Source organism: Procambarus clarkii, chromosome 1 (assembly GCF_040958095.1).
Source record: "Procambarus clarkii isolate CNS0578487 chromosome 1, FALCON_Pclarkii_2.0, whole genome shotgun sequence".
Taxonomy (NCBI): Eukaryota; Metazoa; Arthropoda; class Malacostraca; order Decapoda; family Cambaridae; genus Procambarus; species Procambarus clarkii.
In genome coordinates, this window is record NC_091150.1 from 52,561,199 (window position 1) to 52,573,682 (window position 12,484).

The 12,484-nt window shown below is 45.9% G+C and overlaps 1 protein-coding gene across 1 annotated transcript; it reads left to right on the forward strand.

Annotated features, from left to right (window-relative positions):
* Positions 1–974: 974 nt before the first annotated feature.
* On the forward strand, positions 975–6,831 carry LOC123752033 (uncharacterized). Its single transcript, XM_069322583.1, has 2 exons — positions 975–1,034; positions 6,175–6,831. The coding sequence occupies exons 1-2, from the start codon at positions 975–977 to the stop codon at positions 6,829–6,831; spliced, it is 717 nt and encodes a 238-aa protein (XP_069178684.1).
* Positions 6,832–12,484: the final 5,653 nt, after the last annotated feature.

Genomic DNA, 12,484 nt, shown 5'->3' on the forward strand with positions numbered 1-12,484 from the left:
ATGGTCTCTCCAGGGGGCAAAGCCAGGGTCGGTTGATACGGAGGAGAAGCTGTCACCCATGCAGCAGGTCCCCCCCTCTCCACGGCGCCGAAAGTCTCCAATGGAAAGGCAAACGCCAATACGTTTGATTCCAGCGCCGTTGCAGGAACTGTCTGAACGATGTTGAAGGCAACAACGAACTGCCCATAGGGGCTCCAGCTCCGGAGTTGACCTCGATGTTAGTAAATGAAGGCACAGGGACACCAAACCTCGAGACCGCCGTGGTCGGGGCCGGTGAAGAACCACCCCATCAAGGGCATGAACGACCCCAGCTTCCTGAAGCAGAGCCTGGGCCGCACGAGCCCCAGGAGGTGGACATCCCGGTCCCGGACCTACGGGCTGCAGACAGAGATCGACACAGCCCTCATTCACCCGAGGCCGGCCTCCTTCAAGACCAAGCAGAAGGAAGAGGAATAATTATTAATTAACCCAATACTCTGACCAAAAAAGACATTTCTTAACATTAATTGCATTATCCAACACTTTTCAGACAGATGAGAGAGACTCTTTTGCATATCTTGCAGTATCTTGCTAAACACATAAGGGGTCAAGAGAAAAGAAACCCCCGGCAAATTCCCAGAGGAAGAAGGCAGTAATTACAAAATGTAAAGCTGAACATTCCACAGCTCTCACACACATAATGCTTTCTTGCTTGCCTCCCTCCCCCTCTCATCTTCCCTATAATGCTTTTCCCTCTTCTCACATGCCTCTATCTTCCCCTCCCCCCCCCTCCTCCGGTACGGCACTCTCCTCCCCCCGGAATAAAATCGATAACATTGCTTCTCTTGGAGTCTGGGATGTGTTGCCCCTAGAGACTCATGGGAGAGAGCATGGGTCTTGGCAGGAGATCGGAATTAAGGTAACGTGTATCTCCTTGCTGTAGGTCGAAGTTTACGGCAAATCTCTGGAGTGCCGGTGAAGTCGCCAGAATTCTTATGGCGAGTGCACTAAGAGGAGCTCTAAAGTGTGAGGGCGCCTCAGTGAGCTCCTTAAAGGTGAGTGCCGCTCCCTCCCCCCCACCCCCCCCCCCCCCCCACCCCAAGGAGCAAGTGTGATGATCCACATGGGCGGTCCACATGGCCGATACGGTTTCAGGAACTATTCACGTAAAGAGATTTGTATAAGGCAAGAGAGCACAACTTCACCTCATGCGAGGTGACATACTCTGGCAAGATCTGTGGTCCGTGTGAGGATATTATTAAATGAGAGGTCGCGAAGCACAGCACATGTTCTTCTTGTGGCTATATATTTGTGAGCACGTATACCCACCAACCATGACCCCTCCCCCACACTCCCACACCCTCCCCTCCCCACACAAACACGTAAACAATTAATTTTAGCTGTGGTTATGTACACACTTTGAATGTCTGGCTTCCATGCAATTAATGATCAAGGCGTTCGAGTTTCAGGTTAATCTGTGTCAAGACTACCTTCAAGTGGACTCATGAGCGCTGTTAATCACAGGAGGTGCCCTTAGAGGAAGACGGCGTGGCTATTGACCATTACCATTGACCCACTTTAAGCCATTACACTTCGGTGATTAAGTAGGATTTCATCATTTACTGCTCCGTACGACAGTCTTTTTTCATTTGGGATGGTGTTAAAAACTTTCAGCAATTCCCAGTTGGCTTCGTTCACGTCCTGTAATCCGGATATCCCTGGTGAGATACCTGTTGGTACAGAAATGGTTGGGCACGTTTCCTTTCATGTAATGCCTCTGTTCTCCCAGCAGGAACTAGATTCCAAGGAGGTAAGCTGCTGTTGTGTGGTTTTATGCTGGGTAGGGTCAGCAGGGAGAGCCTTGGGTAAGACCTCGAGACATATTATATATATACACACTAGCACTACCCGGCCACGCGTTGCTGTGGCTCGCGTTGATATATATATATACTGCGTTCTGGCTACTAGGTACGACATATATATATATATATATATATATATATATATATATATATATATATATATATATATATATATATATATATATATATATATATGTCGTACCTAGTAGCCAGAACTCACTTCTCAGCCTACTATGCAAGGCCCGATTTGCCTAATAAGCCAAGTTTTCATGAATTAATGTTTTTTCGTCTACCTAACCTACCTAACCTAACCTAACCTAGCTTTTTTTGGCTACCTAACCTAACCTTACCTATATATATAGGTTAGGTTAGGTTAGGTAGGGTTGGTTAGGTTCGGTCATATATCTACGTTAATTTTAACTCCAATAAAAAAAAATTGACCTCATACATAGTGAAAAGGGTAGCTTTATCATTTCATAAGAAAAAAATTATAGTAAATATATTAATTCAGGAAAACTTGGCTTATTAGGCAAATCGGGCCTTGAATAGTAGGCTGAGAAGTGAGTTCTGGCTACTAGGTACGACATATATATATATATATATATATATATATATATATATATATATATATATATATATATATATATATATATATATATATATATATATATATATATATATATATATATATATATATATATATATATATATATATATATATATATATATATATATATATATATATATATATATATATATATATATATATATATATATATAAATATATACATACATATGACCTTATAGTTTAAACACGAAAATCAGAATAAATATATATATGAAATTTTATTCGTGAAGGCTTAAGCATTTGAAAAATATTTTAAATAAAATATAGTTGTAATCAGTCAGCGCAACACATATTTGTCGAAACACAGGTTATTAATTAACATTTTTCTGAGAATTTTCTTAATTTTAATTGAAACGAGGAAAATATTGAATGTGTGAGAAGCGCGGGAGGAACTGGGCTTCTCCCTCAGTATTCACAACCACGATAATATCCGACCGGCAGCGCCTCCTTCAGAGCAATACTTTGTGTGGTATTGTTGCATTTCTGAAGATGAGGAGACAGTTGTCACTATATTACTTTATGATACAGTTCCCTCACCGTCACTCTTGTCTCATTTCTCAACCCGTTCTCGCAAATTCGTAAAGTCAATATTGACTTATTAACTACGTGCATAGGTGATATACTAAACATAATAGATACCCTTAAAAAGATTCATAGAAAACACCGACCTTACCTAACCTTGTTAGTATCTTAAGATAAGCATCTTATTGCTTCATAATTACAATTATTACTTAACCTATACCTATTATAGGTTAGGTAATAATTGTAATTACGAAGCAATAAGATGCTTATCTTAAGATACTAACAAGGTTAGGTAAGGTCGGTGTTTTCTATGAATCTTTTTAAGGGTATCTATTATGTTAAGTATGTCACCTATGCACATATTTAATAAGTCAATATTGACTTATTAAATTTGCGAGAACGGGTTGCATTTCTGCCTCTCCGCCCGACCTTACCTCATCGTTATCTCACTCATCACACACACACACACACACCCCTCATCGCTTTTAACCCTTGCCTTAACTGCCCTTATCCCACACACCCCTCACCCTTACCCCCTCTCCCCCCCCCCTCACTATCTTAAACCCCCCCCTCACAGTTTTTTCACCCCTCAGCCTGCCCCCCCCCCCCTCCACCACCCCACCAAACACACAGCTTGCAGGAATGCAAAAAAATATCAACCCATCCAGGGAAAATATAGCGAGTATGAGAGAAGGGGCAAGAAAGTAGTTGATGGCTCTAGTAGGGGGCCTGACGGCTGAGTAGACAGCGCTCGGGATTCGTAGCTCTAAGTTCCTAGTTCGATCCCTGGTGGAGGGGGAAACAAATGGGCAGAGTTTGTTTCACCCCGATGCCTCTGTTCACATAGCAGTAAAAAGGTACCTAGGAGTTAGAGAGCTGCTACGGGCTGTTTCCTTGGGATTTGTAACAAAAAAAGGTCTGGTTGAGGACCGGGCCGCGGGGACGCTAAGCCCCGAATGCATCTCAAGATGACCTCAAGATATTCAAGCACACGTTCGTAATTCCATCCAACCTTCATGGTATCTACGACGTCGCGGTCATTAACATCCGTTTCAAACCCACACTCTCCCAAGGCAACGGTTCCTCCCTGATCGTCTCTCTCCTCTCTTTCTCCTTTATTGCATCTGGGCAAATTGTGCCATTTCTTTGGCCGTGCCGAGACGTCTTCCCAAATTGCAGATAGAGTTGGTTAAAGTCTAGTCCCTGGAACCGCTGAATAAAGAGAAGATGAGACACCAAATGGCAGTTGCTGAAGTCTGTAGTGAACGAGACCTCAATTATTTCATGTCCGGCTCGTGTTTTTTTTTTTTTTTTACGTCTTATTGCAAAGAATTCTTGGTTTTTCATAATCAAAATTATACAATAAATTATTATTAATCTAAACAAATAATGAAGGTCAACATGATCAAGATTACAAACAAAACTCAGTGATCAAGATCTCAATAAGAAGTTGGTAAACAATCAGAGTTAACTGCCTAATATAACTCATGAAACAAAGCCAAAAAATAACATTCGTAACAGTTATTTAATGTTCGTTGACAGTAGGTGTTAACTGTCGGATTGCTTCTGCCTCCAAAGTATGGAAAATGGTTCTTATACCCCATCAGACTTTAATTAACGTTGTCCTTTTTCCGAGGACCGCTGAGGGAGGAGGTCCTGGAGCTACACCTCCAGCTGGCCCGTTGTTCCAGAGCATCACAGCTGTAGGTAATGTTGCGGCAGCCTTTGATGACCCGTCAAGGCGTCTTCCTTGAGCTGTCTGAGTCAGAGGTCAGAGGAAAGCTTGAGTGGGGAGTGAAGGGGAAAGGAACTATGAGGAGAAGGCACAAAATCATCAGGACTATATAGCGCTGGGAAGGGATCAGGGATAAGGATTTGAGATGGAACGTGAGGTAAGGAATGGTGCCCAACCTCTTGGACAGTCGGGGATTGAACGCTGACCTCGCATGAAGCGAGACCGTCGCTTTACCGCCCAGCCCAAGTGATTGGGTAGTATGCGAAGGAACAATTGACATTTTCCTTACTTTGGAGGCATATAAGCAACCGGAAAAAAATAACACTTACTGCCCAGGAACACAAATTGTGTTACATCAATCCTAACACAAATTGAACCAAGTCTATCCTAACAACTTTAACGGAAACAAGGAAGCAAGGAAGCAACGTATTTAATCTAATTTACCCCCACACATTAACCTAACCTAACCAATCCTAACACATCATAACCAACAGCTGCGCCTTTAACTCTCACTTGAACGGAAACAATGTTGGAGGAGAATATATCAGTTACAATACCTTGTGCCATTCAGCACTCACTGAAAACAACATCAAAGATAATATCCACTAGCACATAAATCTTTTGGTATTATTCTCAAATTTAAACCATTAGGAACTGAACAAGATAGCATAAATTTAAAGATAAAATGAAAATGTATTCCCGAGAGACTTTTCTAATGAGGAAGATTTAAGAGGTTTTTAAATCGTCTTTCAAACTGGGCCATTCGTGTCACTTTTAAGATAATTTATACCATAGAATGTGATAAATTAAGGAAAATATGAAGTATTGTCACGGTAAAATGTTCTTTCTTGTCCTCATTCTTTGACAAAATCTATCGTTAAAAAGTTTTATATTTTCTCAAAATCGGCGCAAAGCCCATTGAATCCCGTGAACGATAACAGCAGTAATTTCGCAGAACATTTTTTGGTTGTGAGCAACAGACTCACACAACCAGCAGACTCACAAGACCAGCAGACTCACAAGACCAGCAGACTCACACAACCAGCAGACTCACAAGACCAGCAGACTCACAGGACCAGCAGACTCACAAGACCAGCAGACTCACAAGACCAGCAGACTCACAAGACCAGCAGACTCACAGGACCAGCAGACTCACAAGACCAGCAGACTCACAAGACCAGCAGACTCACACAACCAGCAGACTCACAAGACCAGCAGACTCACAAGACCAGCAGACTCACAGGACCAGCAGACTCACAAGACCAGCAGACTCACAAGACCAGCAGACTCACACAACCAGCAGACTCACAAGACCAGCAGACTCACAAGACCAGCAGACTCACAGGACCAGCAGACTCACAAGACCAGCAGACTCACAGGACCAGCAGACTCACAAGACCAGCAGACTCACACGACCAGCAGACTCATAAGACCCGCAGACTCACAAGACCAGCAGACTCATAAGACCAGCAGACTCACACGACCAGCAGACTCATAAGACCAGCAGACTCACAAGACCAGCAGACTCACACGACCAGCAGACTCACAAGACCAGCAGACTCACACGACCAGCAGACTCACAAGACCAGCAGACTCACAAGACCAGCAGACTCACAAGACCAGCAGACTCACAAGACCAGCAGACTCATAAGACCAGCAGACTCACAAGACCAGCAGACTCACAAGACCAGCAGACTCACACGACCAGCAGACTCACAAGACCAGCAGACTCACAAGACCAGCAGACTCACAAGACCAGCAGACTCACAAGACCAGCAGACTCACAAGACCAGCAGACTCACAAGACCAGCAGACTCACAAGACCAGCAGACTCACAAGACCAGCAGACTCACAAGACTAGCAGACTCACAAGACCAGCAGACTCACAAGACCAGCAGACTCACAAGACCAGCAGACTCACAAGACCAGCAGACTCCCAAGACCAGCAGACTCACAAGACCAGCAGACTCACAAGACCAGCAGACTCACAAGACCAGCAGACTCACAAGACTAGCAGACTCACAAGACCAACAGACTCACAAGACCAGCAGACTCACCACCTGGCCAATGGTAGCTCCCGTCACCAACCACCTGGCCAATGGTAGCTCCCGTCACCAACCACCTGGCCAATGGTAGCTCCCGTCACCAACCACCTGGCCAATGGTAGCTCCCGTCACCAACCACCTGGCCAATGGTAGCTCCCGTCACCAACCACCTGGCCAATGGTAGCTCCCGTCACCAACCACCTGACCAATGGTAGCTCCCGTCACCAACCACCTGGCCAATGGTAGCTCCCGTCACCAACCACCTGACCAATGGTAGCTCCCGTCACCAACCACCTGGCCAATGGTAGCTCCCGTCACCAACCACCTGACCAATGGTAGCTCCCGTCACCAACCACCTGACCAATGGTAGCTCCCGTCACCAACCACCTGACCAATGGTAGCTCCCGTCACCAACCACCTGACCAATGGTAGCTCCCGTCACCAACCACCTGACCAATGGTAGCTCCCGTCACCAACCACCTGACCAATGGTAGCTCCCGTCACCAACCACCTGGCCAATGTGCTCTAAGACTAAAGCCACCTAATCATGGTGTTCACTGAAAAAATTTACCGCTACGTACAGATTGCTTGGAATATTTAGCAATTAAAAGCTTGCAATGTCCATTCGTGCAATGTTTGAAGATCACATAATTTTTTTCATTTATTTTTGTCTCCGCCAAATGCCTCTGTGGATACGAAGGGGGGATACGGTGACCCAAATACCTGGTATCATCTGCACTATGATCAATAGTGACTGGTATTGCTTGTGTTTGGCTGTGTATGACTGGGAATGTGAATGTATATCGCTGGGAATGTGAATGTATATCGCTGGGAATGTGAATGTATATCGCTGGGAATGTGAATGTATATCGCTGGGAATGTGAATGTATATAGCTGGGAATGTGAATGTATATCGCTGGGAATGTGAATGTATATCGCTGGGAATGTGAATGTATATCGCTGGGAATGTGTATGTATATCACTGGGAATGTGTATGTATATAGCTGGGAATGTGAATGTATATCGCTGGGAATGTGAATGAATATCGCTGGGAATGTGTATGTATATAGCTGGGAATGTGAATGTATATCGCTGGGAATGTGAATGTATATCGCTGGGAATGTGAATGTATATCGCTGGGAATGTGAATGTATATCGCTGGGAATGTGAATGTATATCGCTGGGAATGTGTATGTATATCGCTGGGAATGTGAATGTATATCGCTGGGAATATGAATGTATATCGCTGGGAATGTGAATGTATATCGCTGGGAATGTGTATGTATATAGCTGGGAATGTGAATGTATATCGCTAAAAATGTGTATGTATATCGCTGGGAATGTGAATGTATATCGCTGGGAATGTGAATGTATATCGCTGGGAATGTGTATGTATATCGCTGGGAATGTGAATGTATATCGCTGGGAATATGAATGTATATCGCTGGGAATGTGTATGTATAGAGCTGGGAATAATAATGTATATCGCTGGGAATATGAATGTATATCGCTGGGAATGTGAATGTATATCGCTGGGAATGTGTATGTATAGAGCTGGGAATAATAATTATATATTACCAGTCAACCTCTCGTAAATGCCTTAAAAATTACATGAAAGATTTTAAGTGGTTCCATAATGCAAAGTAATTGATGAAACACGACACTCTGCCAAACGACAGATTCCAGAATCGTTATAGGCGGACCATTCATCTGAATTGTGTGGATCTCGAACCCCGGACACCATGCGGGTGAAGCCGTTCAAACGTTTATGTTAGGTCTTTTTAGATGGAGGTCCACGGTCGACCCGGTACTCATGTCCACCTGGTGGTCGTAGGGACCCGGTACCCATGTCCAACTGGTGGTCACAGAGACCCGGTACCCATATGCACCTCGTGGTCGTGGGGACCCGGTACCCATATGCACCTGGTGGTCGTGGGGACCCGGTACCCATGCCTACCTGGTGGTCGTAGGGACCCAGTACCCATGTCCACCTGGTGGTCGTGGGGACCCGGTACCCATGCCCACCTGGTGGTCGTAGGGACCCGGTATCTATGCCCACCTGGTGGTTACGGAGACCCGGTACCGATGCCCACCTGGTGGTCACGGAGACTCGGTACCCATGCCCACCTGGTGGTCGTAGGGACCCGGTATCCATGCCCACCTGGTGGTTACGGAGACCCGGTACCGATGCCCACCTGGTGGTCACGGAGACTCGGTACCCATGCCCACCTGGTGGTCGTGTAGACCCAGTACCCATGCCCACCTGGTGGTCACGGAGACCCGGTACCCATGCCCACCTGGTGGCCGTGTGGGCCCAGTACTTATGCCCACCTGGTGGTAACGGAGACCCGGTACCCATGCCCACCTGGTGGTCGTATGGACCCAGTACCCATACCCACCTGATGGTCGTGGAGACCCGGTACCCATACCCACTTGTGGTCACGGTGACCCGGTACCCATGCCCACCGGGTCGTTGGGACCCGGTACCCATGACCACCTGGTGGTCATGGGGACCCGGTGCGTATGAAGGGAGGGGTGTATAGAGGTAGGTGTACTCACCTGTTTTTACTTGCGGGGGTTGAGCTCTTTGGTCCCGCCTCTCAACTGTCAATCAACTGGTGTACAGATTCCTGAGCCTACTGGGCTCTATCATATCTACATTTCAAACCGTGTATGGAGTCAGCCTCCACCACATCACTGCCTAATGCATTCCATCTGTTAACTACTCTGACACTGAAAAAGTTCTAACGTCCCTGTGGCCCATTTGGGTACTCAGTTTCCACCTGTGTCCCCTTCGTTCGCATACCACCAGTGTTAAACAGTTTATCCTTGTCTACCCTGTCAATTCCCCTGAGGATTTTGTAGGTAGTAATCATGTCCGCCCTTACTCTTCTGTCTTCCAGTGTCGTGAGGTGCATTTCCAGCAGCCTTTCCTCGTAACTCATGCCTCTTAGTTCTGGAACTAGTCTAGTGGCATACCTCTGAACCTTTTCCAGCTTCGTTTTGTGCTTGACAAATTACGTGATCCATGCTGGGGCCGCATACTCCAGGATTGGTCTTACATATGTGGTATACAAGATTCGGAATGATTCCTTACACAGGTTCCTGAAGGCTGTTCTGATGTTAGCCAGCCTCACGTATGCCGCAAATGTTATTCTTTTTATGTGAGCTTCAGGAGACAGGTTTGGTAGTGACATCAATTCCTAGATCTTTCTCTCTCTCCTGTTTCATGAAGTACTTCATCTCCTATTCTGTATCCTGTGTCTGGCCTCCTGTTTCCACCGCCTAGTTTCATTACTTTGCATTTACTCGGGTTGAACTTTAGCAGCCATTTGTTGAATCATTTATTCAGTCTAGGTCATATTGTAGCCTCCAACTGTCATCCTCTGTTTCAATCCTCTTCATAATTTTTGCATCATCAGCAAACAGAAAGAGAAACGAGTCTATACCCTTTGGATGATCATTTATATATATCAGAAACAGTATAGGTCCAAGGACTGACCCCAGCGGGACTCCACTTGTGACGTCTCGCCAATCTGAGACCTCACCCCTCACAGTGACTCGCTTGTCTTCTGTTGCTTAGGTACTCCCTTATCCAATGGAGTACCTTCCCTTTTACTCCAGCCTGCATCTCCAGCTTTTTCACTAGCCTCTTGTGTGGCACTGTGTCAAAGGTTTTCTGGCAATCCAAAAATATGCAGTCTGCCCACCCCTCTCTTTCTTGCCTGATTTTTGTTGCCTGGTCGTAGAATTCAATTAACCCTGTGAGGCAGGATTTGCCATCTCTGAACCCATGTTGATGCTGTGTTACAAAGTTCTTTCACCCCAAATGTTCCACTAGCTTTTTTCTCACAATCTTCTCCAGTCAGCTTGCATGGTATGCAAGTTAGGGACACTGGCCTATAGTTCAGTGCCTCTTGTCTATCCCCTTTCTTGTATATCGGGAATACATTAGTCACTTTCCAAATTCCTAGGCAGTTCCCCCTGTTGCCAGTGATTTAATTATACACTATGGAGAGTGGCAGGCACAGTGCTTCTGCTCCTTCCTTTAGTATCCAAGGGGAGATTCCATCTGGGCCTATAGCCTTTATCACATCCAACTCCAGTAAAAGCTTCCTTACCTCCCCACTGGTAATCTCAAACTCTTCTAGTGGTTCCTGGTTAACTATTCCCTCTCTTATCTCTGGAATTTCACCTTGCTCCAGAGTAAAGACCCTGGAATTTCTTATTCACTTCCTCTCACACTTCCTTGTCGTTTGTAGTGAATCTGTCTGTCCCCATCCTTAATTTCATTACCTGTTCCATTACTGTTGTTTTTCTCTTGATGTGGCTGTACAATCAACCTGACATATTCATTCCTGGCACTCTGGTATTTTTCTCTGCTTTCAAGTGTCCTGTTATTTCTATAGTTTCTCCATGCTTTTATATTTGCTGTTTAGCTAGTCTACTATCTCTGATTAAACCAAGGGTTTCTCATCTTCATTTCATTGTTTTCCTTTTGGACTGGCACAAACTTGTTTGCTGCTTCCATGCACTTCTGAGTGATGAAGTCCATCATTTCTTGGGCCGTCTTTCCCCTGAGCTCTGTTTCCCCATGTTAAATCTGTTAGGAAGATTCTTATCTCCTCATAGTTTCCTTTTCGGAATACCAGCTTTTTGTTTTCAGTGCCCCTCCTTGAGTTTAATAACCCTTCCTCAACCAGTTAACTGCAATGTTGTTGTTGTCATACTCTTGCCTGAGTCTTCTGTCATTTGTGGAGGGATATATATCACTGCTACTACTACTTTTGGTCCTCCTTTTGTCATGGTGCCTGTTATATAGTCACTGAATCCCTCACATCCAGGGATAACCATCTCCTTGAAACTCCATTCCTTTCTCATTAGTTAGGGGCCACTCCACCTCCTCCCCTTCCTTCCCTCTCTTTCCTTATTACAGTGTAGTACTGGGGAAACACCGCATTCATTATGATTCCTGAGAAGTTTTATTTCAGTGAGTCCGATTACATCTGGGTTCACTTCTTGTGCTCTTTCCCTTAGTTCACTTGCCTTGCTTGTGATCCCATCTATATTCGAGTACATCACCCTGAAACTGACTCTCTTCTGTCCTTTCTCAGATCCTATTGCTTCTCCTGAAGCAGTAAAACAGGGAGGGACCGAGATGGGAGGACCTATGAAGGAGGACCTGGGGGATCTGGGGTGTTTCGAAGGGCTAGGAGGATCTGATACAGGGAGGAGTGGTGTAGGAGGGAGGGATTGGGGGGGGGGGGGGTTAATGGAGAAAAGAAGGGCTTGGGGAGTTGGGGAGGCAGAGGAGGCTTTGGGGGGGGGGGTTGAGTGGAGGAGGCTTGGGGGGGGTGAGTGAGGGGAGGCTTGAGGGTGAGAGGGGGAGGCTTTGGGGAGTGTGGGAGGAGAGGAGGCTTAGGGGGGGGTATGGGAAGAGGGAGGGGCTCGGGGGGGGGGGGGGATAGGGGAGAATGAGGGGGCTTGGGGGGCAAAATAGGAAGGAGAGCTTGGGGGGGAAGGGAGTGCTGAAGGGGACGAGGAAGAAGGGAGGGCTTTGGGAGTGGAGGAGAAGGGAGGGCTTTGGGAGTGGAGGAGAAGGGAGGGCTCAGAGGGGTGGAGGATACTGGAGGGTCCAGGGGGGTGGGTGAGAATGGAATGCTTGGGGGTGGAGGAGAAGGGAGGGCATGGGGAGGGGGAAGTGAGGGGAGGG